Below are 27,142 nucleotides of genomic sequence, written 5' to 3'. Positions count from 1 at the left end.
CTCATTGACCCTTTGACAGGAATTATGTGGCCACCCATTCCATTCTGTCCTGATCTTGACTATCATCATAAAAAATCAGTAAAACCCCTCAAAAGCAGAATTATAGCAGCCCTTGGCAACTTGGTGATTTTCAATTGGGTAAACAGAGCTGAAATACCAGTGCAGGACCAAAATTCCTTTGTCTTGAGCTTGCTGAGTTATTTCCTTTTCCATGAGCACATAATGCTATGCTTGGTGGGTTTATTGATAAGAGGGTTTGACCTCTGTGCAGCATCTGATGAGAGGATTTTGAGTTTTTGCCCCAAAATGAGGAGTGCAATGGGGCCAGATTTTAGGTTCTTTCTCTCCCTGCACGAATTTTCCCAAATTGCTGCAGAAATGTGGAGCAGCATTTGGAGCTCTCCTGGGATGGTTATTTCCAGCACGTTCCCCTGGGTGTGCTGTGTTTGATGAGGCAGCTGGCACTGCTGCCATGTCCCCATGGAACCCTGTCCCCTCCTGGCACAGCCTGCCCTGGGCTGCCAGGGGGGTTTGGGGGCTCTCACCCCACACTGCTGCCTGTGCCTGTGTGTTTGGGGTTGTCAGGAAAATTAACCCACAAACACCAGAGGTTTATGTCCAAAAAGGACACAGAGGAGTTCTTTTACTTTACTCCAATCCAGGGAGAGGCCATGGGGCATTCCCCTGGGGTCTCTCTAATTTTTGTAGGACTCAGCCTCCTTTTTATCCCAATTTCCCAGCTACATTTCCCTTTTTCCCCATTAGCTGAGGTACTTGAGAGTTTCAGACTGAATCACCTGATACTGAAGTTTTCCCTCTCATATATAACCCTCCTTTTTGATTTTTAATTTTTATGGAATTTAGGGGCTTTTCTTCCCCGTTGTTTCTTTCATCTTTCAATATCCAATTTCATTTATCAGCAAACCTGCAGTTTATTTGTAAAGGCAAATATCTTTTTCCATTCATCAATCGGTGCAATCCTTCCCATTGTTTCTTTCATTGTTTATCTACCAGCAGACCCACAGCTTGTTTGTAAAGACAACTCCACTGTTCCTCTCATGGTGTGGGGGCTGCCCTGGGTGAGCTGTGGGGCTCAGGGCAGGTGGGATGGGGTTTTGGGAGAGCAGCTCTGCCCCTGCCATAAAACTCCATCCATGGGGTATGTGGAGCTTGGGGCATTCAGATGGGAGCTGAGAGGATGAGGAGTGCTGGGATGAAGGCTTGGTGCTTCTCCCAAAACCTGGCCCTGGGAAGGTGCCAGATTGTGCTCTTTTCTGACCCAGAGATGGGGCAACTGAGAGGTGTTTTACAAACTCTTATTCTATTTTTAACAGTACAATAACAATATTCTACTTTAACAATACAATTTTGTACTGAGTTTCAGTACAAAAAAAATTCCATAATTAAATGTTACTCCCCATCATCCTATATGCAGAAACTCAATGGGGCAACTGAGAGGTGGTTTAAAAAATTTTATTCTATTTTTAGCAGTACAATAACAATATTCTGCTTTAACAATACAATTTTGTACTGAGTTTCAGTGCCAAAAAAATCCATAATTAAATGTTACTCCCCATCATCCTATATACAGAAACTTAGGTTTGTAGTACAATTGATTATACTACCTCAGTACCACCTAAAAATAAAATTAGTAAACTAAATAAATTCCCACAGGAAGGAGAGTGAGGTGATTGGGGAGAAGCCTCCAAGCCCCAGGGCAGGGGAAGTGTTTGTGTGCCCAGGCTGGAAGGACACCTCAGGGAAAGGAGCACACCTCATTTGGCTGATGCTGGGGGAAGGGCCCTCAGTGGTGCCAGAGGGATGACAGGGCTTGGATTTGGATTTTGGGCACTGAAACTGATGCCTTGTGAGGGCTGCCCTAGAACAGATCTGGACAGAGCTAAAGAATAAAGCAGGGATTTATTAAAAGGATGTCCTCAATGGATCCACCTTGGGCAGCACAAGAGACCAGCCAGGGCTGCACCCAAGATGAACCAAATAGCCCCAAAATGCACAACCAGGCACGGGGTCTGTCACTGTGATCAGTTCTGCTCCATTTGCACCTTGCAGTTCATTGTCCCATTCCAGCTTTAGCCCCTGCAGTCCCATCCTTCTTGTTTTTCTCTCTCCAGCCCACGGTGTTTGTGCTCCTGGGCTGAGATTTGGATCATTTGTCCTTGGTGCCCAGCTGGAGCAGGAATTGTTTTGTCTCCCTGCTCTGTGCACAGAGCTCACCATCCCCTGATATGAAGCCCAGACCCACACACTAAAGCAGCACAGAATGTGAAAAATAGAAAAGCCAAAACCTGAGGCATCAGAACAGACTGTGCAGGGCTCTGTGGTGGGTGAATGATGTTCCTGCTGTGCCCCCTGGCCACCCTCTCCCTCCAGGTGTGTCCTGGGGAGGCTGGAGTGTCTTTGTTCCCCTTCATGGGTCCAGGCTGGCAGGAGCTGGGCAGGCACAGAGAGGCAGTGCTGCCAGGGCTTTCAGTGCCTGCACACTCTGGGATGAGGGTGGGCAGGGATCCCCAGCCCTGGGCTTCCATTTCTGGGACTGTGGGTACAGAAGGCTTTGTGGGAGCACGTGGGATGCTTGGCTGGGAGAGGCTGGAGATGCAGAGCTGGAACTCAGTTTGCTGCGGCTGCATCTTGTCAGTGTGGCTGCCATCCCCTCTCTGAGGCAGGAAAATGAGATTCATTTTCCAGCAGGGATGAAACCCCCATCCCCCTGGCCCCTGGTGCTGGGGGGAGCTGTGACCATCCTTTGCTGGCTCCAGCCCAGAGCTTGGGGGATGAGCATCCATCCTCTCCACTCTCTCCAATTTCCTTCCCTTCCGTTCCCATCCAGCCACAGCTGTGCCCAGTCAGACACAGCTCCTGGACTGGCACAGAGCAACCACAGAGCCACGAGGGGCTCAGGGCCCTCCCCACTGCTCCCTTTCTTTGGCACCAGCAATGAAAGGGTTACAATGAAATCCATCTGTGCAGAGCTTCTGGAATTCCAGATCCTCAGTGTGCTGCAGAGAAAGGCAGCAGGAATTGGAAATATTTGACCCCAGTGATGGGGTGGCATTGCTGGACATGATTTTGGACGTGGTTCATGGATCTGGGGGGGGTGAGGGCACCTCTGGGTGCTGCAGCCTTGGGGTCACACGAGGACACACAGGGAGGGCAGGGATGCTGCTCCAGCCTTGTCTTGTCCAGGAAAGGGTGGATTTCTCCTGGTGGATGCTCCTGGGGAGCAGCCAACCCTCCTGCATCACGTGGAGGCTCCTTCCTTGCCCTCTCACTGCTGCTCCTGTCTCTCTCAGAGCTCATTGGTGACTCCTGTGGTCTCTGTGTCCCTTGAGGAGCTGGCACGGGGCTGGCCATGGGGAGAGCAGTGTGCTGTGACAGCTGGGCTGTGCTCCCCAGCTGCTGCCTTCACCACCTCTGATCCTTTTGAAATCATCTGCCCAGCTGAGTCAGTTCAGGCAGGCAGTGCCAGGTGAGGAAATGCCTGCTCAGGGAGCTGAATCGGCTCCCTGCAGCACCAAATGACCTTTGGACCAAAACTAAAGGAGTGAAAGCAGTTCCCTGCTTTTCAAATCATCTTCCTCAGCCAGTGCTGACCTGTTCCAGTGCTGACCTATTCCAGTGCCAGGTAAGGAATCACCTCCTGCAGGGAGTGGCTGCAGTGCAGGTGCTCTGGGGACCTTGCCCTGTTCGGCTCCTTCCTCCCGCACCTGTGGCTCCCCTTGGGGGTCCTGCAGGAGAAATTCCCTTCCTCATCCTGGCAGCTGCATTTCCAGTTGGGAAATGCAGCCTGGAGCATTAGGATTGCCTAAATGTACCCAGACCAGGCCATCAACGTGGCCTGGATCCCCAGCATGAGCCCCGGCCTGATGGGACACACCCTTGTTAGACAGGGAATAACCCGGAGTGTCAGTGAAAGCACTTTGCTTCTTTTGGGGCACTTTATTGACTTTGCAGCCCTGCAGCAGCACAGGAGCCACTCAAGCACTGCTGCAGCTGCCCCTGGGGCAGGGCAATGTTTCAGTGCCACAGTGGGATGGCTGCCACCTCCCTACTGGAATTTTTTGTGCACATACTGGGCCCCGTGCTCCTGGTACTCTCCCTTTGTCATCCAGGTGTGCTGGAAGGAGGTGAGTGAGGCTGCCATGGAGCCCCCAGTCCAGGCTGCTGTGGCCCTCTTGGGGCTGGCCAGCACCTCGATGTGCACTCCTGCTCCTCGGAACAGCAGGTTCAGCTCCAAGCACATCCTCTCAGGAAAGCCAGGGAACATGGAGGAGCCCCCTGAGAGTACAATGTTGCCCAGCACGTGTCTCCTGGCCTGCTGGGGCACGGTGTGCAGGCTCTGCCAGGCCAGCTGGTGCAGGCCGGGGCAGCTGAGCTGCAGCAGCTCGGGCCGGAACAGCGGCTCGGGGCAGCAGAAACGCTCCTTGCCCAGGGTGATCCAGCGCCCGTCAGGGGTCTGGAATCTGGCTGGATGATGGGATCCCTCCTCCTGGAGGTCTCCCTCATAGTCCAGGGACACGTAGCAGCACTGCTCCTTCAGCTGGGTCAGCACCTTCTTTGTCAGGGCCTGCAGCACTGAGGGCTCCGTGTGGCTCTGCTGCAGCAGCAGCTGGTGCAGGTACCTGGACAGGTGATCCCCGGCCACCCCCAGGCTGCGGGTGCCCTTCCTCAGGGTCTGGCCCCCCCAGACGGAGGTGACATGGGACACGGCCGCCCCGGCCTCCACGGCCAGCCCTGTGACCCTGCCGTGGGCACAGAGTGACAGGAAGCCGGTGTTGGCCAGGTGCAGCGCGGGCACCCCCAGGCCCTCGAACAGCACCTCGGCCGCCTTCACCCTGTCGGTGCCAGGGCAGGACGGGGACTCTGCCAGCAGCACCGGGTGCTCCTCTGGGGACACCTTGAGGCAGCAGCAGATCAGGTGGTCCCACAGGGTTCTCATGCTGTGCCAGTCCTCAACCAGGCTGTACCTGAGCGGGCAGCGCCGTGGGGCCGGGGTCGAGCAGCGCGGGCTCTCCGTGCCAGGGCAGGGCTGCCAGGGGTCCCACGGGGTGCCCAGGCTGCAGGGCAGCAGTGTCCTCAGCACGCACTGGGGCTGCTCCTGGCCTGCAAAGCCACCTCGGGTGAAGCGGCTGCCGCTGTCGATGACCACTGCGGGCTTCAGCATGGCTGGGGCTCCTCAGGGATAACAGGCATGGAGGAACAGCCTGCAGTGGGACAGGAGGGTCTGGTGAGGGCAAAGCAGGCTCAAGTGCCTGCTCTGCCCCACTGGGGGACAGCAGTGTCTGCTCTGGAAGTGGCTGGGTTTGTCCCTCCTGTTCCCTGTCTCACTGAGCATCCCTCCTTGTCTCCATCCCCTGAGGTTCTCTGACAGTGCAAGGACAGAAGTTCAGGTGGCTTTAAGGAAGCAAAGGAACACTGGACAGGAAAATTAAGTGTGTGGACCAAATCCTGGGCTGTATCTGAAGGAGAGGTGCCAGAAGGTCAAAGGAGGTGACTCTGCTCATCTGCTCTGCTTTGTGAGACCCCATTTGGAATATTGTGCACAGTTCTGGTGTCTCCAGCATAAGAAGGACATGGAACTGTTGGAGCAATTTCAGAGGAGGCCACAGAGTTTCTGAGGGTACTGGAGCACCTCCTCTCTGGAGACAGGCTGAGAGAGCTGGGGCTCTTGAGGCTGGAGAAGAGAAGGTTGTGTGGAGACCTCCCAGCACCTTCCCAGGGTGTGAAGGGGCTACAGGGAAGTGGGAGAGGACTCTGTCAGGAACTGTAGTGACAGGACAAGGGGAATGGGATCAAACTGAAAGAGGGGAAATTTAAGTTGGATATTAAATGCATGAAGTTCTTTGAGGGTGAGGGTGGGCAGACCCTGGGACAGATTTCCCAGAGCAGCTGTGGCTGCCCCTGGATCCCTGGAAGTGCCCAAGGCCAGGCTGGACAGGGCTTGGAGCCATCTGGGACAGTGGAAGGTGTGCCTGCCATGGCAGGGGGGGATTGGAACTGGATGATCTCTGAGGTCCATTCCAATCCCTTAACATCTTCTGATTCCATAAATGCTGCTGCCAGCAGAGCCCATAGCACATGGAGAGGAGCTGAGAAGATTTGTGATCCCAGCTGGCAGAGAAGCCAGGACTTCCCTGGCTCTCTGTGCCTCGCAGACCTGCTCCTGCGGCATGGTGTGCCTCTTGACCTGTTCTTTGGGCACTCTCCAGGCCAGGTGACCCTTTAGAGGACACAGTCTCAAGCTATGTCAGGGAAGGTGTAGGTTGGATATTAGGAAAAAGTTTTTCACCAAAAGAATAATAAAGTACTGGAATGCTCTTCCCATTCCAGTATGCACCCCAGGGAGGTGGTGGAATCACCATCTCTGGGTGTGTTTAAAAAAAGACTGCACATGGCACTTGGGGCTATAGTCTGGTTGAGGTGTTAGGGCAGAGGTTGGACTCGATGGTCTTAGAGGTCTCTTCCAACCTCATTATTCTGTGATCTGTGAGTCTCTGATTCTGTGATTTGTTCTCCCCCAAGCTTCTCACATGCCCCTCTGGTTGCACTTTTACACCACCCACCAGGAATTCATCAGGGAGTGTCTCATGGGAGCAGCCAGGCTGGCACTGTTTCCCTGGGCAGAGAGGGCACAAAGCCAGCCCTGCCAGTGGTGGGGGGGTCCCTGGAGGAGCTGCCAGCACCCAGCGGCTGCCACAGGCTCCCAGCCTTGTCCCCAGCCCTGCAGTGAGCAGAGCACTGTGTGAGCAGGGGCACAGGGGATGCTGTGCCAGCCTGGGGCCCTCCCTGGGGCTGGGGGCTGTCCCTGAGGGTGACCCTGACCTTGTGGCTGGTGTCCATGTGCCCTCCTGGAGCTGGCAGGGCTGGCCAGGGCTGGCAGGGCTGGGCTGTGGTGCTGGGCAGGAGTGCCCATGGAACCATGGCTGCATGCCCTGCTGTGATCTCACAGCAATGCACCCCGAGGGTTCTCCTGCCCCACAGCCTCACTTCTACCCCCAATGTCACTTGTGGTGACAATTAAAATTTGATTGAAACCCACCCTGTTGCAGACATCGTTTCATTAAAAATCTTTCCTCAGGATTTTTCCTCCTGAGAAGCTGAGAGGCTTCAGGAACAAAATGTAAACAATGGTTATCTGCTGCTGTGGAATGCAACAGGTGCATCTGGGATTGGTCTCATGTGGTTGTTTCTAATTAATGGCCAATCACAGTCAGCTGGCTCGGGCAGACAGTCTGAGGCAGCTGCCTTTGTTATCATTCTTGTTTTTCTATTCTTAGCTTAGCTAGCCTTCTGAGATGAAACCGTTTCTTCTGTTCTTTTTAGTATAGTTTTAATGTAATATATGTCATAAATTAATAAATCAAGCCTTATGAACAAGGAGTCAGATCCTCATCTCTTCCCTCACCTGAAAACCCCTGTGAACACCATCACACCACCCCGTTTTGTTTATTTAAGGGACAGCCTCTTCCAGGTGTGGCTCTGCTGCCCCTGCACAGGGGCAGGTCTGACACATCCTATCCCCTCTGCCCAGAGGTACGAGACAGCCTCCAAGATGGAGCAGTTCCTGACGCGGTTCCTGCTGCGGGAAACCATGCACCAGCTGCAGTCCCTGCAGGCGTCCCTCGAGTGCGCCGTGGACACCGTGGAGGAGCAGGCGGGGCGGGAGAGGTACAGGGGTGGGATGGGGTGGGATGGGGTGGGATGGGATGGATGGGATGGATGGGATGGATGGGATGGGATGGATGGGATGGGATGGGATGGGACGGGATGGGATGGGAGGAGCAAATAGGACAGCAGAGGTACTGGGGTGGGACAAGAGAGGTACCGAGGTGGAATGTGAGAGTTGGGACAGGGTGGGACAGGAGAGGTACCAGGGTGGGATTGGAGAGGTATGGGAATGGGAGCGGTACCAAGATGGGATGGGATGGGAGAGGTACTGGGGTGGGACACAAGAGGTACTGGGGTGGGACATGAGAGATGGGACAGCAGAGGTACTGGGGTGGGAGAGGTACTGAGGTAGGATGGGAGAGGGACTGGGGTGTGACAGGACAGGTACTGGGACAGGACAGGTACTGGGACAGGAGGGGTACCAGGATGGAATGGGAGACGAGAGGTACTGGGGTGGGATAGGAGAGGTGGGACAGGGTGGGACATGCCCAGCCCCTGTCCCCAGCCCTGCTCCTCACAGCCAGCAGCCCTTTCCCAGCCCAGTGCTGAGCTGACACCTCTAGGAATGGCTTCAACTCCTCCTTTTACATTTTTTGTTTTAATTCCAGAAAGGAGATCAAGAACTCGCAGACTTCGGTTGGCCTGAGGTCAGGGAGGCGCTGTGGGCGCAGGGGACAGAAGAACGTCTGTCTGTCCCCAACAGACCCCTACTCTGGGATGCTGACAACAGGTACCTGCTGTTCCTCAGTTCTTTGTGTCCTGCTGGAGCCTGGAGGGGGTGTGGGGCCAGCACAGAATCACAGTAAAGTGGGAAAAGATCTCCAAGATTGAATCCAGCCGTTGCCCCAGCTCTACCAAGGCCACCTCTAAGTCATGTCCCCAAGTGCCACATCTCCAGCAGCACTGGGCAGTGAGGGCTCCTCCAGGATGGAGCCTGGAGCATCTCACCCAGGTGCCAGCTGGAGCTTCTGGGGGATGTTGTGTCTCTTGGACAGTAGGAAAAAATTCAAGGTTTTTGGATTAAATCTGAGGTTTAGAAGATTTTGTGGGGTTTGGATCTTGAGCAAGCTTTGGCTGTGACAAAGCTGAGCTTTTTTTGGGTGACACCTCTGTGCCCTTTGCCCTGCAGGTGTTTGTGTCGAGGACAACAGCCAGTGGATGGCTCAGATCAACAGGCTCCAGCAGCTCATCGAGAAGCTGGAGTGCAAGGTGTGTGCCCAGGGGGTGCTGGGGCTGCCCCACACCTGGGCACGGCCACAGCAGTGCTGGGACCCCCCTCCCATCAGTGCCAGCGCCCCCTGTTCAGCCCTGGCATTGGCACAGGGCTGCCCCAGCCCTGCATGCCCTTCCCCCCAGCTCTGCTGACCCTGTCCTGGCTTCCCCGGGGGGCTGAGGAGTCCCCCAGGCCCCAGTGACCCCACAGGTGTGCAGGGCACAGCCCTGCCCTGCCCAGGTGCCACAGGGAGTGTCCCTGGGGCAGTCCCCAGCTGTCCCTGGGCTGGTGCCACTCCTGCTGCAGAGCTCTCCTGGTGACTCTGGTCTTACCCAGTAACTCTGGGTTATCCCAGTAACTCTGGTTTTTCCTGGTAAATCTTGTTTTTCCCTGGTGCTTACACAGAGCCCCCGCCTGGAGCCACTGAAGGAGGAAGCCATGTGCAAGGGACAGGATGCAGTAAGTCCCTGTCCCTGTCTGTGTCCCCATCCCTGTCCCTACCCCTGCCATTTTCCTGTCCCTGTCCCATCCCCTGTCCCTCTCCCTGTCCCTGTCATTTCCCTGTCCCCATTCCTTTCCCTGTCCCTGTCCCTACCCCTGTCCCTTTCCGTGTCCCTGTCCCTGTGCCTGTCCGTGTCCTTGTCCCTTTCCCTGTCCCCATCCCTGTCCCTGGTGTGCGGTGCCCCCTGTCCCACGCTGCCCATCCTGCAGCCCTGCCGTGCCCCGCTGATGGCGCAGCCTGGGGACAAGTGCAGCTCCCTCGTGTCCCTGCCAGCCCCGAGGGTGGCACCCTCTGCCTGTGAGTGCCCACAGAGCCAGGGGAGGGGTGCCCAGGGGGAGGGGTCCCCAAGCCCCTTTTTGGGGGGAATCTGCAGCAGGATCCCCCCAGGGGGATGGAGCATCTCCTGTCCAGGTGGGCAGCAGCCCTTGGTGTCCCCGCTGTCCCCAGCGCTGCGGTGGCACCGGGGGGAGCAGGGGGGACAGCCCCTGACCCTGTGCTGTCCCTGGCAGCACATCCTGGTGGCCAAGAGGCAGATCTCGGTGGCCACGAGCAGCATCGAGCAGTTCCGGAGGGCGGTGCGCTCCTACACCGAAGGCACGGCCGGCCACAGCAGCTGCCTGCAGTGAGTGCTGTGTGTGCTTTATGGGCGTTTTTGGGGTGTTTTGGGGGTGCTTTGGGGGTGTTTTTGGGGGTGCTTTGGGGTGTTTTGGGGCTGCTTTGGGGATTCCCCCCCAGAATTGGTGGGGGGGAACAGGGTGGGACAGCAGAGGTACCGGGGTGGGAGAGGTAGTAAGGTAGGATGGGAGAGGTACTGGGGTGGGACAGGACAGGTACTGGGACAGGACAGGTACTGGGATGGAATGGGAGAGGAGAGGTACCGGGGTGGGACAGCAGAGATGGGACAGGGTGGGGCAGGAGAGGTACTGGGTAGGATGGGAGAAGTACCAGGATTGGACACGAAAGGACTGGGGTGGGACAGGAGAGGTGGGAATGGGTGGGACGGGAGAGGTACCAGGTGGGACGTGCCCAGCCCTGTCCCCAGCCCTGCTCCTCACAGCCGGGTTTCTAGGGGGACACAGGGGTGTGTGGGGGGTGTTTTGTGTGCGAGGCTGGGCTGGGAGCTGGCAGGCAGGGTGCCCCCAGTGCCATCCCATCCGCTGCAGGTGTTCCCAGTAAGAACCAGTGCCTGGGGAGGAGTGGGGGGTTTGTGCCAGCGGGAGTGGCTGTGGAGTGTTCCTGTGAGCAAATACAGCACTGAAGGACTCAGCAGCAGTGGAAGGTCCAGGGCAGGGCTCCTGCAGAGCTGTGGTGGATGCAGAGCCTGTGGGGAGCTGCCACGAGCATCTGAAGCTGCCCTGGGGAGGCCAAGGCTGCCCCAGAGCCCTGCAGGGCCATGGCAGTGCCAGGCTGGCCCTGCTGGCACAGCTGCTCCCTCCCTGTGCCACGGGCACTCCAGGCTGCCTCCAGCAGGGAACGTTCCTGCTGCTCCCGTTTCGAGTGTCCTTCCTCAGCTCTTCACTGTCAACAGCACAAATTCTCATTTTCAGTCCAAACAAAAGGAAGATGCTCGCTGTGACACGTGTGGTGGAGAGAATGGGAGGGGTTTTGTTTGGAGTTGATGGGTTTTATCTCATCAGGGTTATTTGTGGAGGCAGCAGGGTGGTGGTGTGTGGGCTGTGAGCACAAAGCTGAGCCTGGGGACAGTCCGTGGGGCTGGGTCCCTGCAGGGCATCACAGAGCCCCGTGTTTAGCTGGGCACAGAGCCCCAGAGCTCCTGGTGACATTCTGGGCTGTCCCCCAGGGCCTGGCCCCCTCAGCAGCTGCAGGGAAGGCTTGGCCTCAGCTGGGATTGCTGCTGCTGCTGCTGCCCAGCACAGCTGCTTCCCCTGGCTCAGCTGCACCCCAGCGCTGCAGGGCTCTGGGGCAATTTCTTACTGTGCTTTATTATTTCTTACTCCTCCCCAGCCAGTGCCAGCCTCTCCTGGGCACCCGGGAATGTGGAATTGTCACTGTGGGGGCAGAGAGCTGGGGGTCTGTGCTGTGAGCTCAGCTCCTGCCCCCTGCCTCAGTTTCCCTCTGTGTGAAGGGTGACACCAACCTGCTCCAAGGGGCTGGAAGGCTGAGCTGTGTCAGGGCTGGGAAGGAGAAAGAAATAATAAAACACAGTAAGAAATACTAAAACACAGTAAGAAATAATAAAATAGAGTAAGAAATAATGAAATACAGAAGGTGCTGGTTCCTGGGCAGCAGCAAACACCAGTGTGTGAGGGCTGTGCAGCTCCTCTGCCACCTGGACACAGGAGCTGTGGAGCAGGAATTGGGTTTGGGATCCTCTGGAGATGTGAATGTACCCAGACTGTGCTTTGGGAGCCTTGTGGAGAGAGTGATGGGCACAGCAGTGCCTTGCTGTGCCAGGGCTGTGCCAGGGCCGTGCCAGCCTGCCCAGGGCTCAGGGTCCCTCTGTCCCCACAGTGTCTCTGCCTGCAAGCTGAGTGACGAGCCCTGCTTCATCCTGTACGAGTTCTGGCAGGACGTGACCTCATGGAGAAGGTGGGGCAGTGCCCATGTGTGGGGCTGGGGGCTCACAGGGGGTGCCCCCTGCTCCCTTCCCGTGCCCAGCCCGTCCCCCTGCCCTGCCCTGTGTGCCCTGGGCAGCTGCAGCTCACAGAGGGGAGCACTCCCATAAAGGGTCTGGGGAGCAGGGGCTGGGGGTGCAGCAGCTGCTCTGTGTGGGCACAGGGCCCTGGCACCACATCCCCCTGAGGCCACACCCTGTTTTACAGCCATTTGCAGTCCAGCTGCAGCAAGACCTTCCAGCAGTCCATCCTCAGCCTGCTGGAGTCCCCAGAGCTGCTGACCACCATGCTGTTCCCAGGTGAGGCTGCCCCAGCCCTGCTCCGGTGCTGCACAGGGCAGGAGCAGGCACTGGGGCTCCCTTCAGGGCACAAAATCACTTTGGGGTCACCTAAATGAGATTTTTCAAGCCTCAGAGTGAGACCTGTTGTCCCCAGCAGGTTTGGCTGTGTGAGCTGGGCTCTGTCCCCTGCCCAAGGTGGGGACAGCCAGGAGCAGGGACAGCCAGGAGCAGGGACACTGCCCAGGCAGCAGATAAGCTGAGTCCTGGCCCAAATACACCTGGAGCCTCATTTTGTGTTTCCCCTGAGCCTGAACCTGCTCTGCAAAGTGCTGCTGCTCCCAGCTCAGTGCCAGGGGCTCCAGCCCAGCTGGGGCAGGGGGAGGCCAGCACAGGGAATGTGCCATTGCCAGGGTACCCATGGAAGTGGGACCAGCTGTGGGGACTGGGAACCAAATTCAGCCCCAGTTTGCTTTCAGGGATCACTGCAGGGTCTTGGAAAATATTTGTCCATAAAACATGGATTAAATTGGACTGAAGAACCCTGCTGCTCCTGAGGTGCCAGTGCCACTGACCTCATTCCCAGTGCCCCTGACCACACTCCCAGTACCATTGACCACATTCCCAGTGCCACTGACCCCATTCCCAGTACTCTCCTGCAGGAATTGCCACAGTTCCAGGGGCTCCCCCCTCTCCAGGCTCCCTGCCCAGGGTGGAGTGGGTGCTTTAGGGACCTGCAGGGTGAGGTCCCCCATCTCTGCCACCCCAAATCCCCACTCCCAGTCTCACACTGCCCTCAGCTCCCTGCTTTCCCTCTCTTCCCAGCCTCCTGGTGGATCATGAACAACAACTGACCCGGGCCAGCGTCTCCAGGACCCCATCAGCATGCGGGAGGACGTGGGCACAGCCTCTGTCACCTTTGTCACCTCCCTGTCCCTCCATTCCCTCCTGTGGCCAGCGGGGGCTGCCTGCCCTCGGCCCTGCCGGTGTTTTGCTCCTTTGCTCTTTTCATGTTAATTTATTTATTTCTCCTGCTCCCAAGCCGGTGTCTGAGCTGCCTGGGGGGCTCTGGGTGGGGTGGCAGCCCAGGAGCATCCCAGGAGCCTTCAGTCCTTATTGCACTCAGCTCCTCTTCCTCCTGGCTCTGAGCTGCCCAGGGATGGGCAGGGGGCACAGCACTGGCCAGCTGTGACACCCAGCCCAGGGAGCCAGGTGGCCTGATATGCATTGTCAAGAGTGTTTTATAGGGGAAAAAATATTTCCTGCAGTGCTTCTGGCAGGGTGTACCTGCTGAGGGCCTGCGACGCTGGCAGCACGTGGCTCTGAGGCTGGCACTGTGCCCCAGCAGCTGTGCCCATGGCTGGACTTGTCCCCAGCACTGCCAGGGAGGGAGAGGGGCTCCAGTCCCTGCTCAGCTCCCAAAACCCAACCCTGGCACGGGGCAGAGGTGCCAGGAGTGGAGCTGAGGCAGTGGGGAAGGGTCTGGGGTGAGGGGAGTAAGTGAGGGAGGAAGGCTGGGACACCTGCTCCAGGGGGCACTGGGGCTTTCCTTGCAGCAGCAGAGCCTCTGCTGAGCTGGTACAAAATGCATTGTGACAGCCAGTGTGGAGGGAGTGGGATGGTATAGGGCGCAGGAGAGACACCAGCTGTGGGAATCCATAAAATCAGAGGGTTTGGGGAAAGCTGCAAAAGGCACAGCAGAACTGTGACTGGAGCTAAGCAGCCCCATGAGATTGGTCAGATTCCCACAACCAGCCACCCCCCTGGCCTGGAGAACATCATCCTTGTGCATCCAGAGTGGCCCCAGGGGTGCCTGCACCCCCAACCCTCACTCACCTGGGACCTGGTACCACCCCAAAGCTCTTCTCCACTCCCTGTGGGTGCTGCTCCAGCAGAACCATCAGTGTGAATGTTTTTGCCCCAGTCCCTGGCTGCAGGCAGGAGAAGCTGTGCCTGAAGGGGCAGGGGGTGCAGCTCCTCCTGGGGACCCCAGTCACGCTGTGCTGGGTGGGTGTGACCCAGGGGTGGCAGCACAGCAGGGCTCACTGGGTTTTAGGGTGTTTGTTTTGCTCCAGCAGGAGCTGCCTGGGTTGGGGTGCAGGGGCTGACCTGGCTGCTGGCAGCAGGAACCTGCAGGATCAGGGAAGCTCCTGCTTGGAGGGACAGCCCAGCCCAGGGCAGGACAGCCCCCAAACACAAATGAGGGATGGGGGCAGAGCCTGGCCCTGTCCCGGTCCCCAAGCACCCCACTGTTTGATTATCAATCCCTGCTGCTTCCCTGGCCAAAGCCAGGATTTGCTGGGACCATGGGGCAGCAGCAGAGCCCTGGGCCATGCTTCTGCCCCTGGGAGTGACAAACAAGGGATGCAGGATGTGCTGGAGCCACAGCAGCACCATCAGGAAGGGGTCAGAGGGGCAGCCACAGGGGCAGCCCTGCAGCAGACACTGTTTGGGATTCCTGAGCTGCCTCCCCAGCCCCATGGGGGGTTCACTGAACTGGGGTTCAGTTTTGGGTTTTTTCACCACTGGATTAATGTTTGCAGCAGCCTGGAGATCAAAATCCTCTGTTTAAGCCAAGGTGTGGGCATGGGCATCCTTGAGGGGCACAGCTGGCAGTGGCATCTGGGACAGCACCCTGCAGGCTGCTCTGTGCTCACATAAAAAAAGATCATTTAAAAAAAGCTCAGAAAACAACACATTGAGCTGTGAACTCAAAGGAATCACTGGGGACAGGGCTGAACTCAGCTGTGCCTGCACTTGCTCCCAGGCTTTGCCCACAGCATCACCACCACAGGGGAGGAAATTTCTGTCCCTAAAAGCCCAAGGTGTGGCAGCATCCCCCAAAAACCCCAAGAGCTGCCTGAGCACTGCTGAAAACCTCTGTCCCTTCCCAGAGAGAAGGGGAGCTGGAGGATGAATATAGTCTTTTTATTGACTACTTTGGAGTAGAACAAACTAAATACATCTGTAACAGTTTGGGTTCCTTTATACAGGACATTAAATAAGTTATGCACAGGAATGAAGTAACAAATTTCTATTACAGAATTAAATGTCAAAAAAAAAAAAAATAGAAACCTTAACCCAATGTCTTCCCACACCCCAAGTTCACATTTATCATTCCATCTTAAAAAAAAAAACCAACAAAAAAGAAAAGAAGCAATCATTCTAATCATGACTGTTAGTATTTCATTCATTTACACTGGGGTTAATTTTAATACACAGCCATCAAAGTTGCATGAGAATTATGGAAGACAATCTATTTACAAGCAATTCCTCCCAGCCCTGCCCTGCTCCCCTTCCCCACTGTGATTAGAGCTAAGCCTGGCACTGCCACCACTCACCCACAGTGATGCTGGGGCTGATGGTGAGGAGGGGACTCACAACAATGTGGGTTGACCTGAGGCTGTTCCAGAAGTGTCCCTTAGGGCAGGAAATCCCTTCCTGCCAGCCCCAGCATGGGCTGCTGCAGCTCAGGGTGGCTCCAGTGGGAGCTGCCTCAATGCCAGAGTGCTCCAGTTCCTGGGGACACAGGGGACACATCCCCAGGGCCACTGGAGCTGTGGGATTCACTTCAGCACCAGGAGACCTCGTGGCTTTTTAATAAAACCTTGCAGACCAACTCCATCTCACAAGAGCAGCTTCCCAAGGGCCAGGGCTGGAGCAGCAGGTTCCCTGCTCACCCCTGTGACAGCTCATTACAGCTCCATTATTGGCCTCCAATTGAAAAGGTGATCAGAAATAATTAGGGAATTCCTTGCCTCGTTTGGCTCCAGCCCAGCACTGGCACACACACAGTCCCAAACGTGGCTCTGCTCAAGAGAAGGCGAGTTGGGAGCAGCTCCTGGAGGGCACATCCCCTCCCTGCCACGGGCTGTGCCACTGCCACCCTGTGTGACACTGCTGGCCAGCCCTGCTGGCACAGCCTGCACTGCCCTGGGTGCCCCAGTCCCCTTTTCCACCCCACAGCAGGGACTCTGTGATGGACAGAGCCCCCCAGGCTGGCCCCATTCCCCAGGGACCTCGTGATCCTCTGGTTTTGGGACAATCTCTGAAGGTGGATGCACATCCCTGGGCATGTCTGCATGCAGCACTGCAGGAACCCCCTGGAGCAGGGGACAAAAATCCCCACAGGACACCCAGTGCTGCCTTTCTTTCAGCAGTGTGAGTGGAGAGCACAGGCTGTAAACAACCCCTTGCACCAGTGAGGATCCCTGGGCTCATAAACAACAGCAGGAACTCACAAACCAGCAGCTTCCAGGCAGTGAGAAAAACAAAACAACGGCCCCCAGGTGGAAAGGGGCACCTGCACCCAGCCCAGAGCTGCTGTGCACGTGTTCCCCCAGCACAGGCCCCACCCAGGAAACACCCAACTGTCTGTCTCACCACAGACTGGGATGGAATCCAGGCCATCCAGCAGTGCCTCCTGCCACTGCCTCTTGCTTTAGAGCAGACAAATCCCCTCCTCCCTCTCTGCAACCCTCAGCTGCCAGCCTGGAGGCTGAAGTGGGCTAAGCTTTTGCCATTGCACAGAGGATGAGATGCTCCTGCTGGGAAATTGGCTCTGGTCTGTTCACAGCAACAACCAGCCCACACAGCCACCTGAGGCACAGCTGCCTGGGAGCAGGGCACAAACATGGAAATGATGGAGGAAAGGTGGCAGGAGGAGGCAGTGGTGGCTCTGGCACCTTGGGAAGCGAGCCTGAGCATGCCACAAGGACAGGGCTCCCTGCCTGGGCACCACATCTCAGCACCTCCGGTGTGTGCCAGGGCTCTCCCCATAGTCCAGGTCCCCTGAGCAGGTGCCCAGTGTCCCCCAGGTCCTGGCACTGCTCTGGTGTCCCCCTGAGAGGAGCAGGGAGATGCTGCAGGCGGGCTCACCCCAGTCCACGAGCCACAAAGGAACAGGCAGGATGAGAGGGCAAGGCCGGAGTGTCGGTGCCCCGATGTGTCAGATCTATCAAGTGATAACAGTTGCTGCAGGGGCTTTTTCAGCTTTGAAACCCCCAGGGAACTCATCCAGTGGAGTGAAGCCAAGCCAAGGCTCCCTCCTAGAGCCCGTTGGTGTCTATGGCTGTCACGGAGGCCGGCGTGGAGGAGCGCGAGGTGGTGGCCGAGCTCTTCTCCAGGGCTGGGCTGGGGATGCCATCGAGGCTCTTGGCTGCCACCCGGCCCGTGGGCAGTGCCAGGGGCTTGCTCTGGCCGTGCAGGCTTTGCCCACAGATGCGGTGGTGCCTCTCCCAGTCCTTGTGCTGGCAGAAGGAGCCGCAGTAGCGTGCGATGTTGCAGCCGCTGCACGTCTCGCTGGCCTTGCGGCCGCAGTTCCAGCAGCTCTGCAAGAACAAAGACACTGTGCTTAAAGGGGGTTAGTTTCCCTAGGGGCTGCAGGATGGTGCTGACTCAGCTCTGGAGGGGACTGTTCAGCCCCTCTGGCCCAGATTTGAGAATATGCAAATGAGCAATCCATTAATTCCTGCTATTTCCCAGCTCTTTGCCAACAGTTCAAACCCCCACTGCTCTTTGCCCACAGCCTCTCCAGGCACATCCTCTGCCCTAGACCCACCCCAATGCAGACAGGAAACAGCAGGCATGGACTGAAAAACACTCTGCAGATGCTGCTATTGGGCCTTTTTATTTCCTGTTTTAAGCAGCTCTATTTTGGTCTCCCTCCCAGCCAAGTGCTCTCTGCGGGGATCACGGCGCGCTGCACCGGCACCATTTGCTCCGCACCCTGCCTCGCTGCACAAGAGGCTGGAGCAGGCCAATTTGGAAAAGCAAATGCTCATTTGAAAGCCTCCCAGCCAGGTGGAAGCACTGCCAGAGCCTGAGTTTCAGCCTGGAAGCGGAGCAAAGCCCCTCTGGCCGCAGGGAGAGGTGTCAGCTGGTGGCTCCCGCGTGCCACCGCTTCCCTCGGAGCGCGGGGCAAGGGGCCAGCCCGGATCAGGGCTGCAGCTGCTCTGGGGAGGGGAGGGACGGCAGAGCAGCTTCCCTGCAGCTGGAGCAGGGCGTAGCAAACACACACTGGGGAGGGCAGCTCAGCTGTGGGAACGCAGCTTCTGTCAGAGCTGGCCTTTGTGGGGACACGGCTGCTGTGACCACCATCAGAGCTGTGGGAGCAGGGTGCTGGGGGGTGCTGGGAGGTGCTGGGCTCCACCAGGCAGCCCTGCTGTGGGGAAGGGCTGGGAGACTCCCACTGCCAGGCTCAGCACTGGAGCCACCAGCTCATGGTGGTGATCTATGGGCTGGCAGTGAAGCACCTGACTGGTTCACTTTGGAGTGAGCTGCTCCAGAGCCTCTGTGTCCCCAAGGGTCCTCCGCCTTCCAGGGGAAGCAGGACTTGAGACCAAAAAGCCCTTACCAAAGGATGTGGTAGTTCTTTGAAAACTGGGTCACTGCTTCACAGCTGTTTACACTTCAAGTGTTTTTCAGCTGTGTTGCAAAGGTTACAAGATGTGCCAGAACACAGGACAGCTTTTAGACAAGGGCTCCAGGGCTTGCACGGGGGTGCTCAGCAGCTCCCGAGGTCCCAGACTGCTCCTCAGCACAGCTGGAGGAGGAGGACACTCCTCTGCTATTCCCCCCTGGAGAAATCACTACTTGCCTCATTCCTTCCATGGCTTCCTGGGCAGTTCCACCCACTCCCATCATGCGACTGCTGTGTTCAACCCTCAGCAATCTCACTGGGAATTGCACTATGGACATCATTCTCTGGAATAACACCTAGAATTCCATGGTTCTGGCCACACTTCCTGAGCCCCAGCTGAGCTGAAACCCACCAAGAGATTTGGACCTGCTGTCCCCACATCCCAGCAGACATGAACAGCACAGTCCCATCAGATTTCTGCTCAGCAGACACAAGTCCTTTGCTTTTGTACATGTAGAGAAATTAAAATAGGGAGCAAAGCCCACATGGATGGGATGTGGCAGTGCAGGAATGAGCCATGTGACTCCCCTTGCCCAAAATCTCAAAAAGTTCTGCCCAAGTGAACTTCCTGGTAAGCAACAGGGAGTGTGATGATTGAAAGATTAGAAAGGGATTCTCTGAGGCACCCATTCAGCACATGGCACTGGCTGTGACAAACCAAGATCCATCCCTTCTTATCCAACATGCAAGTGTGGCACAGACCACTAGGAATGTGCAAGGGCTTTTTCTGCAGCCCAGCTTCTGCCCTGCCCTATTTTCAAGCCCACAAACACCAATTTCTTTTTTTGCAAAGATCAAGTACTCCACCACAATTTCTGAGCTAAACTGCTGCATGCACCAGCATCCTTTTCTCTTTGCTTCTACACCTCTTTCAATCCCACAAAATCTGTGGTGATTACACTGAGTCCAGCTCATGGTGCCCAGTGGCTGCACACACACGTGTCCACAGACATTTTCAGGCTGACTCCCTGCCAGTAAAACCTAAAAAAGGATTTTTGATGATACTGGTGCATTGTTTAGTTATTGATTGGAGAGAGACTTCTAAAAGGAAAAGGTGTTGAAGACTGGAGTTTGGAGCACCCTGTCTAGTGGCAGGGGCTTGGAACGAGATGATCTTTGAGATCTCTTCCAACCCAACCCATGATTCTGTGAAAAGGCAGGGGGAACCTGCAGGTTTCACCTGGAGATTCTGCAGCCTTGGCAAGCCCTTGCCAGGCTGTGCCCTCACCTCAGTGGACTCCTCCTGCTCGTTGATGACCAGGAAGGCATCCTCGGTGGCCTGGCGCTTGGCGTCGGCGATGGTCTGCTCCATGCGCGCCCGCTCCGACGCGATCATCTCAAAGGCCTTCTGCTCCGCCTCGGCCACCGCCTTCTGCACCTCCGACATGGCCTGCCGCTTCACCTCGTTCACAGCTTCTTCTGGAAGGAAAGAGCGGCCTCACCCACCACCCTGGCACTGAGGGGAGCCTCCCAGAGAAACACAGCTCCAGCAGCGCGTTCACAGCACAGCATCCAACGCGCGGCGAGGCCAGGATCAGCACCACGGGATCCCCGTGGCACCACAGAGGAGCAGAGCCCTTTGGGAAAGCCGGGGTGGGGAAGATGGCAGCCAGATGTGCACATCCTGGGGCATTGCTGTAGCTGGGCTCCTGCTGTTTCTGCACAGCAAATCCCAGTTTTGTGTTTAGCCTGGGTGATCCAGCGGGATCCCAGCTGTGCTCACCATGAACACTCACTGGCTTTTTTCCAAATCTCCTCCATGACAGCCATGGGATCCTCATGGCATCACAGAGGAGCCATGGGGAAAGCCAGGGTGGGGCTGATGGCAGCCAGATGTGCACATCCTGGGGCATTGCTGCAGCTGGGCTCCTGCTGTTTCTGCACAGCAAACCTCCAGCATGTGTGCTTTGTGTTTACCCTGGTGATCCAGTGGGATCCTGGCCGCGCTCACCGCAAACACTCACCGGCTTTTTTCCAAATCTCCTCCGTGACGTAGCCTGTCCCCGACCTGCTGCTGAACTCCCTCAGGGAATCTGCTGGAGGAAGGGACACACGAAAGGTTGGCAAAGCCTCATCCCACCCAGCTGCAGCTCATGTGCCCAGTGGCAGCTCAGGACATTGCAGGGCAGGGAAGGACTGACCAGCTAATGCTCCAAGCACAGGATTCCTACGGGTAAAGCCACTCCTCAAACACTCAGATGATAAACTACAACATTTAATTAGCACCTTGCATAATTTATAACCTATGCATAACCTATCTCCTGGTACTCTAAAACAACAGGCAATGCTTAGAAATGTATGCCATCCAACTTCTGCACTGTCCACAGGCTCTGAGCATCAGTCTGTACACCAGCAGTTTACATTAATCACAGCACTTCCCAATCCCAGGGCAATTCAAAGGCTTGAAATTATGGACAAACTGTCCTCCAAGACACCTGGAGATGCTGCTTGATGCTTAACTGAACCTTCTCACAAGAGCAATAGAGCTTGAAAATTATCCCTAGGTCCCACAAGGGGAGAAAGCAACAGCTTTCCAAATTTATATAAAAATTTTAATTATATCAACATGGGGCTGGAAGTCTATTAGTCACGATATACTTAAATATAGAAGGGCTAAAAGCTGGCTGTGCCCCCCAGGCTGTCACATACACCCACTGCTCCTCAGACTTGGTGGCAACTGGAGCCAGGGGCACTTGGATTCCTTGCAGGAGGATTCACTCTGTATTTTGTATACAAACAAGTAGAATATACATCAAATTGATATTTATTCTTGCTAGAAGAAATCAATTTTTCTTACTGGATAATCAGAGGGTTTTTTCCCCAGAGCTGGAATTGCAGTGGGTTTGTTTGCATAGAAATCTGAATTACATTGAAATAATTCAGCATTTTAGACTTGTTTTTTGTATAGGGTTAAACCCCTACATACTGGATGGGGAAACCAGTCAGCTTCGATAAAGTTGACTCATGATACAAAAATAGAACTAGTAACACAGGTAGCTATTACACTTACAAAAGCCTTTGGTATTTTTAGAATAAATAGACCTCGACATTTAAAATCCTTCAGGCAAGACGGACTGGAAGGGAGAGAGTGGTGGAGACTAACACCTCCTTCCTGCCTTTTCACCCCCAGCTTTGGACCAGCTTTGGCCAGCAGTGACAAGGAAAGCATGAGCAAAGGTGCCTTTAAACACAGACAAAAACTGCTTCCTGTGTCACCTCTCTTCAAATCCTTGAGTAAAATACTTAAGCACTGTGTGGATGTGACAGCCTGGGGGGGTTTTTTTGTTTGTTTTGTTGGTTTGGTTTTTTTTTCCAGAAGGCAAAAAGGCAAAAGCCCTGTTTATTTGATCCTCTCTTCGTTTATACCTTAGTTCTCTACAGGTGCACCTGATTGGTCATTTAATCAATACATTTCACATGATTGCCTAATTAACAAGACACCCATTTGTAAACAACCTTATGAGAAAAACAGCAAAACAGATTGTTAAAAAACCCCACCTGCAGACTGTTTTAATATTTGACTATCATTATTTATCTCCAGCTCCCTAAAGCTTCCCAGACCAATTAATGGGAAAATTATCCAGCTTTCTCTCTCTCTGACCAGGCTGTTATTGTATTTGTTGGGAAGTGCCTCAATGAAGGCAGGAATGATGAATCTGATTCCATGTTCTCAGAAAGCTAATTGATTACTGTATAATACTATATTATATTAAAGATATAATATAGTATCATATATTACTATATATCATATATATGATATATTATATACTATAGTATCATATATTACAATACTATAATATAGTATGATATAATTACTATACTATACTAAAGAATACAGAAAAGATACTAAATGCTAAAAAGATAATAATGAAAACTGGTGACTCTCTCCAGAGTCCTGACACAGCTTGGCCCTGATTGGCCAAAGAGTGAAAACAACTCCCAGCAGAATGCAATGGGACAATCACCTGTGGGTAAACAATCTCCAAACCCATTGCACATGAGCACAACACAGGAGAAGCAAATGGGACAAGAATTGTTTTCCTTTTCTCTGAGGCTTCTCAGCTTCCCAGGAGAAAAATCCTGGGCACAAACGGATTTTTCCAGAGAATGTGAATGCCACACACGTGGGCCATGGACTCTCCATCAAGGGAGAAGCTTCACCCTGCAGAGCTGTGTGTCATCAGAGGGACACATGGCTCGTGTGGCTCCAGGTGTCACAGATGCCACCCAGCTCATCCCTGAGACAGCCAAGTGTGACCCGGGCACTTTGAGTGAGGGCAAACACATCTGTCCCACCCACAGCAGTGCTCAACCAAACCCATCCCGTGACTGGCACACAGCACCACCCTCCGTGCCCGCTCACCGCTGCCCGCGGAGTCGGCGCTGGCGGGGCTGTGCTGGCGGCTCAGCAGCTCGCTGCCCGCCTTGCGCGGATCGGCCGTCTCGGAGCAGCGCCTCTTCCAGTAGTTGAGCTCCTCCCTGTCGGCCTCCTGGCAGCGCCGCAGCACCGCCATGGAGCGCCGCGTCTTCTCCACCATCTCCATGATGCAGTTCAGGGCCTGTGGGGCAGGAAAAGGGTCTCAGTTACAGGAATGTGTCTGTTGTTAACAGAGTGAAGTGACATAATCCTCCAGACTGCAATGCAAGATGTTTTCTATTACCATCTGCATGGCAGATTATCATTTGTCAAGTGGGCAGTTTGCCTTATCTCTCTCTTTGAGTGACCACATTCACACCTCCCTCGGGAGGGGACATCTGCTGATAACAGCTATTGAATGTCAGTGCATGGCTGATAAGAACTACAGCATCCCATTGGGAGATGTGAGCCCAGAGGGAGGAGCCAAGCATTCCTACCCAGATATAATCCGGAGGTTCTGGAACACCAGCACAGCTTCTGCACTGGATTGCCCAGAGGAACAGCAGCTGCCTCTTCTTCCACTGGATCTTCAGAGGAAGAGACTGCACCTTTCTACAGGATCCCTGCTCCAGCAGAACCAGCCCTGACACTCTAGGAGGGCTGAGCCACAATTCCAATGGGACCGCTGCCAACACCCTGACCCACAGGGTGTCAGGTTATGTTCTGACTCTGTCAGTGCTGTTCTGGTGTACTGCATTGTTTATTTTATCCTTTTATTTTTTTTCTTCCCTATTAAAGAATTGTTATTTCCTGCTTCCATATTTTTGCCTGAGAGCTCCTTAATTTAAAATTTATAGCAATTCAGAGGGGTGGGGAGGGTTTACATTCTCCATTTCAAGGGAGGCTCCTGCCTTCCTTAGCAGACTCCTGTCTTTCCAAACCGAGACACAAAACTATCCTTTGTGCCCTTAAAAAGGAAATAAGGCCAGAAGTTTCTCTCCTCAATGAGGTGAAAAGGCATCTTATAGGATCTGGGGGACTTCACCTCAAACTTAGGATAGCTAACTGGACAGGAGGCAAAAAGTCCTGCCTGAGCAATTACTAGATATAATACTAGAATACAGAGAAATACTAGAAACAGAAAAGATAAACTAATACTAGAAAAAGAAGAGAACAAATAAACTAATGGCTTTTGTGGGGTGTTTTGCCAGGGGCAGGAGGGCCTCTTGCACCTGGATTGGTTTTTCTCTGTAAAGAGTTTTGCTATTTGGCCTTTTATTAAAACCTTTTTGTTTCCAACACTGCCACAGAAGCCATCCAGCTGATTTTATGCCTTCTAAGGTAGCTGAGCTATCTTGGTGTGAAATATATCTCCAAGAGCTGGCTCGAAGAGAATCATATTTCAATCATCACAGGTTTCACCATGGAGGAACCATACCAGGCAGATGAGACAAGTGTGAGGTGGTTTCCCAAGATTTGGGATGGTGTCATGCCCAAGGGCACAGCACTAGGTAGGGTCACCAAAAGAGGTAGCTCAACACCTCCAGGACATGCTCCTAAAAGTGGAGAGGAAAACCCCACCACTTTCCTATGGGATTTGGTTATGATCCTGGTGTCACTGCTGCAGAGTCACAGTCCAACTCCAAATATTCAGCTACAGAGCCTCTGCTCCACCCCAACACCATCCCCTCAAAAAAACCCATTAGCTTTAAACCGTGAGGTCTCTCTGCATTTATGATCAAAGCTGAATTTTAATCCCATCTCTGACAGAAACAGCAGTGAAGTGCCTGGAGGAGCTGCCTTGCTCAGAAGGAAAAAGCTCAGCATAAAATCTGCCAGAAGCACCAGGTCTTGCTGTTGGTGCTTTTTTTGGTCCATAAAAGGCTGGAACCTCAGGGAAAAAAAGTCTTAAAATACAGTAATGATAGGTTTACTTATTTTGTAAGTCCATATCCTGACTGCACTAAGTGCATCTGTGCACTTGTGCTGGGCTGGGGCAGGAAAGATCCCAGTGGGGATAAAGCTGGGGTTGGTTGCTCAGCCAGCCATGGCAGCACCTGGCCATGCTCTGCAGGAGAAGCTCCCCAGCTCTAGACACTTCAGCCACACCAATTTCAGTCTCCACTGACCACAGAGGAAACCTGCCAGGAAAGTGCTACAGATCCTCTCAGCCCTCCCCACCATCCACCTGCTTGTGGTGGCTTGTTCCTCCACCAGCCACCAGGAGAACCTGGCTATGGTATCAACAAGGAAATCACCAACTGGAGCAGGTGGAACGCTGGGCTGCTGCTTCCCACAGAGCTTCCCACAGCCCCTGCAGCTCCTTACGTGATCGAGATGCTTCCACTCATCCGCCCACTCCCTCTCCGTCAGGCGGTGATCCACCAGCTCGTCCTGGTAGCCTCCATTCAGCCCTGCAACAACACACAGCCACAGGGGGATCAGATGGGCCAGTGGAGAGAGAAGTGGCCCCAAAGCAAGAATAAAGAGCTCTATTTCCAGCTCCACATAGCTGGGATTTTAAAACACATGTCCAGGTGGCAGCTCTACAGGGGTAATTCCATGCTGGTGCTTTTTTATCCCTGTCTGCTACAATCCACTTGTGGCTCCAGCTCTGACCTGCTTGTGGAGCTGGTTCTCCTGTTATAAACCCACAGCAGCTCAGAGCCTGTGATTCAGGCTGTTGTGTTGGAAAAACATCATGCACCTCCCACACATCCCTTGGAGAAACAGGGCAGGGGGTCAATCTCTACTCTCCTGCTTTGGAGATCTTGGAAAAGTTAATTTCTATTTCCTTGTCCTCTCTTCCTGCCTGCTGGGTTGGCTACACCCAACTCACACACTAAGTCCTTCCTCCAGCCTTCATACAGGGAAATACAAACATTCAATCTTTCTGTTTGCAACTCCCCATGGGGAGCTGTTTCCTCTGAACTCCCTAAAATCCCAGCTGTGAGGACATGACCAACATCAACTATCTTTGGATACGAGTGACCAAGCAAAGACCAGCACCAAAGCTCAACCAGGAACCCTCCAGGCTCTCACCAAGCCCGCCGTGCCTGTCCCGGATCTCTCTGTGCTCCAACATCTTGCTGGGGTCCCTGTAGAGGTGGGAGGTGGCAATATCTTCCAGGGTGTAGTGCTGGAGGGGTGGTGGGGTGGGGTGGAACTGCCCGCTGGGGTTCATCAGGGGGATGGTGAGGGCAGGGCTGTGCCGGGGCGCGGGGCTGATGGTGCAAACCCTCTTGGCCGGAGGCTCTGTCGGCAGCGGCTCCCTCTCAAAGCTGCTGTCTTCCCTCCTGCAATCACACCAGCAGAGACAGGCATTCCTTAGCATCCCATACATGTACTCAGAAAGATGCAGATTTGGAATCAGCAGGGTTTGGGCAGCAAGGATTTTACCACGGGGTAAATGCAGAGAGCTCAAACAAATGCGCTCAATTTGTGAGGCGACGCACAAAGTGACCCCGTCAAAGAAAAGGGTTCAGGATGCTTCAGTGTTGTGATTCATCTCTCTGAGCATGACCAAATTAAAATTTCACAGTTTTTATAAATTTGAGGCATGCTCCACATAATTGCATAACAACTTTTATCTTGGAATAAAACGTGGTGAAAATGAAGCACATCCTTCCCAGCCCTGCCAATGCCTCCGCTCCTTGCCTTGGGGGTGGGAAACTGCTCAGCTCTCTGGCTCAGTCTTTTCAGTGTTACCCAAAAGTCCCTCTGGGACACACTGCCTGAAAGAGGAACCCAACCTGAATTCATAGTGCAGTAGAAGCAGTCATTGAAGTCTCAGAACAGCCAGAATTGTTGTTGGGAGTGATAAGATCCTAGATGCTGCTTAAAGCTTTGTCAGCAGCAAAGATAAAACAGAAGTCACAACTTCAACAACTGAGCAGAGTGACAAAAGCTGTTTGTCACCTGTCTGGACTGTGCCTCTTGCCATTGCCATTGACCTCGATGAGCAGCTCAGAGGAGTCAGCAGGAGATGTGGTGTTGGTGTTGAGCAGGATGTGCTCGTGCTGGGCCAGGTACTGGGAGGGCGTTTGCTTGGCAGCGCGGGCACAGTGCAGCAGCTCCCGCTGCAGCAGAGGCAGGTTGGCCTGGAAAAC

The 27,142-nt window shown here is 54.6% G+C and overlaps 3 protein-coding genes across 7 annotated transcripts in view; 1 reads left to right on the top strand and 2 right to left on the bottom strand.

The window, feature by feature from the left end:
* Window positions 1-13,296, top strand: part of NECAB3 (N-terminal EF-hand calcium binding protein 3) — a 33,782-nt gene extending 20,486 nt beyond the window's left edge. Inside the window, exons 6-13 of the mRNA XM_054274749.1 lie at window positions 7,550-7,686; window positions 8,295-8,416; window positions 8,816-8,895; window positions 9,305-9,358; window positions 9,911-10,023; window positions 11,874-11,951; window positions 12,185-12,276; window positions 13,081-13,296. Of these exons, the coding sequence (XP_054130724.1) occupies window positions 7,550-7,686; window positions 8,295-8,416; window positions 8,816-8,895; window positions 9,305-9,358; window positions 9,911-10,023; window positions 11,874-11,951; window positions 12,185-12,276; window positions 13,081-13,109 (705 nt within the window). The 3' untranslated portion in view covers window positions 13,110-13,296. The remainder of the gene's footprint in view (window positions 1-7,549; window positions 7,687-8,294; window positions 8,417-8,815; window positions 8,896-9,304; window positions 9,359-9,910; window positions 10,024-11,873; window positions 11,952-12,184; window positions 12,277-13,080) is intronic.
* On the bottom strand, window positions 4,067-5,182 carry ACTL10 (actin like 10). Its single transcript, XM_054274748.1, has one exon. It carries the CDS (start codon window positions 5,180-5,182, stop codon window positions 4,067-4,069), a length of 1,116 nt encoding a protein of 371 aa, XP_054130723.1.
* A 3,918-nt stretch (window positions 13,297-17,214) lies between the features above and the next one.
* The window catches only part of CBFA2T2 (CBFA2/RUNX1 partner transcriptional co-repressor 2), a 59,393-nt gene continuing 49,465 nt past the window's right edge, over window positions 17,215-27,142 (bottom strand). For 2 of the 5 annotated variants that reach the window (XM_054274741.1, XM_054274746.1), the window contains exons 5-11: window positions 26,952-27,133; window positions 26,076-26,329; window positions 25,362-25,447; window positions 23,040-23,235; window positions 20,641-20,712; window positions 19,905-20,095; window positions 17,215-17,585 (exon numbers count right to left, since the gene is read on the bottom strand). In XM_054274741.1, the coding sequence (XP_054130716.1) occupies window positions 17,304-17,585; window positions 19,905-20,095; window positions 20,641-20,712; window positions 23,040-23,235; window positions 25,362-25,447; window positions 26,076-26,329; window positions 26,952-27,133 (1,263 nt within the window). In that variant the 3' untranslated portion in view covers window positions 17,215-17,303. The remainder of the gene's footprint in view (window positions 17,586-19,904; window positions 20,096-20,640; window positions 20,713-23,039; window positions 23,236-25,361; window positions 25,448-26,075; window positions 26,330-26,951; window positions 27,134-27,142) is intronic. The other 3 variants (XM_054274743.1, XM_054274742.1, XM_054274745.1) reach the window with 3 other exon arrangements.

The sequence above is a fragment of the Melozone crissalis genome, unplaced genomic scaffold, assembly GCF_028551555.1.
Source record: "Melozone crissalis strain CALT ecotype California unplaced genomic scaffold, PUWL_Pcris_2 ptg000017l_1, whole genome shotgun sequence".
NCBI classification, from domain to species: Eukaryota; Metazoa; Chordata; class Aves; order Passeriformes; family Passerellidae; genus Melozone; species Melozone crissalis.
Note: the sequence above shows the minus strand (reverse complement) of the source record. Positions and strands in the feature narration are given on the sequence as shown.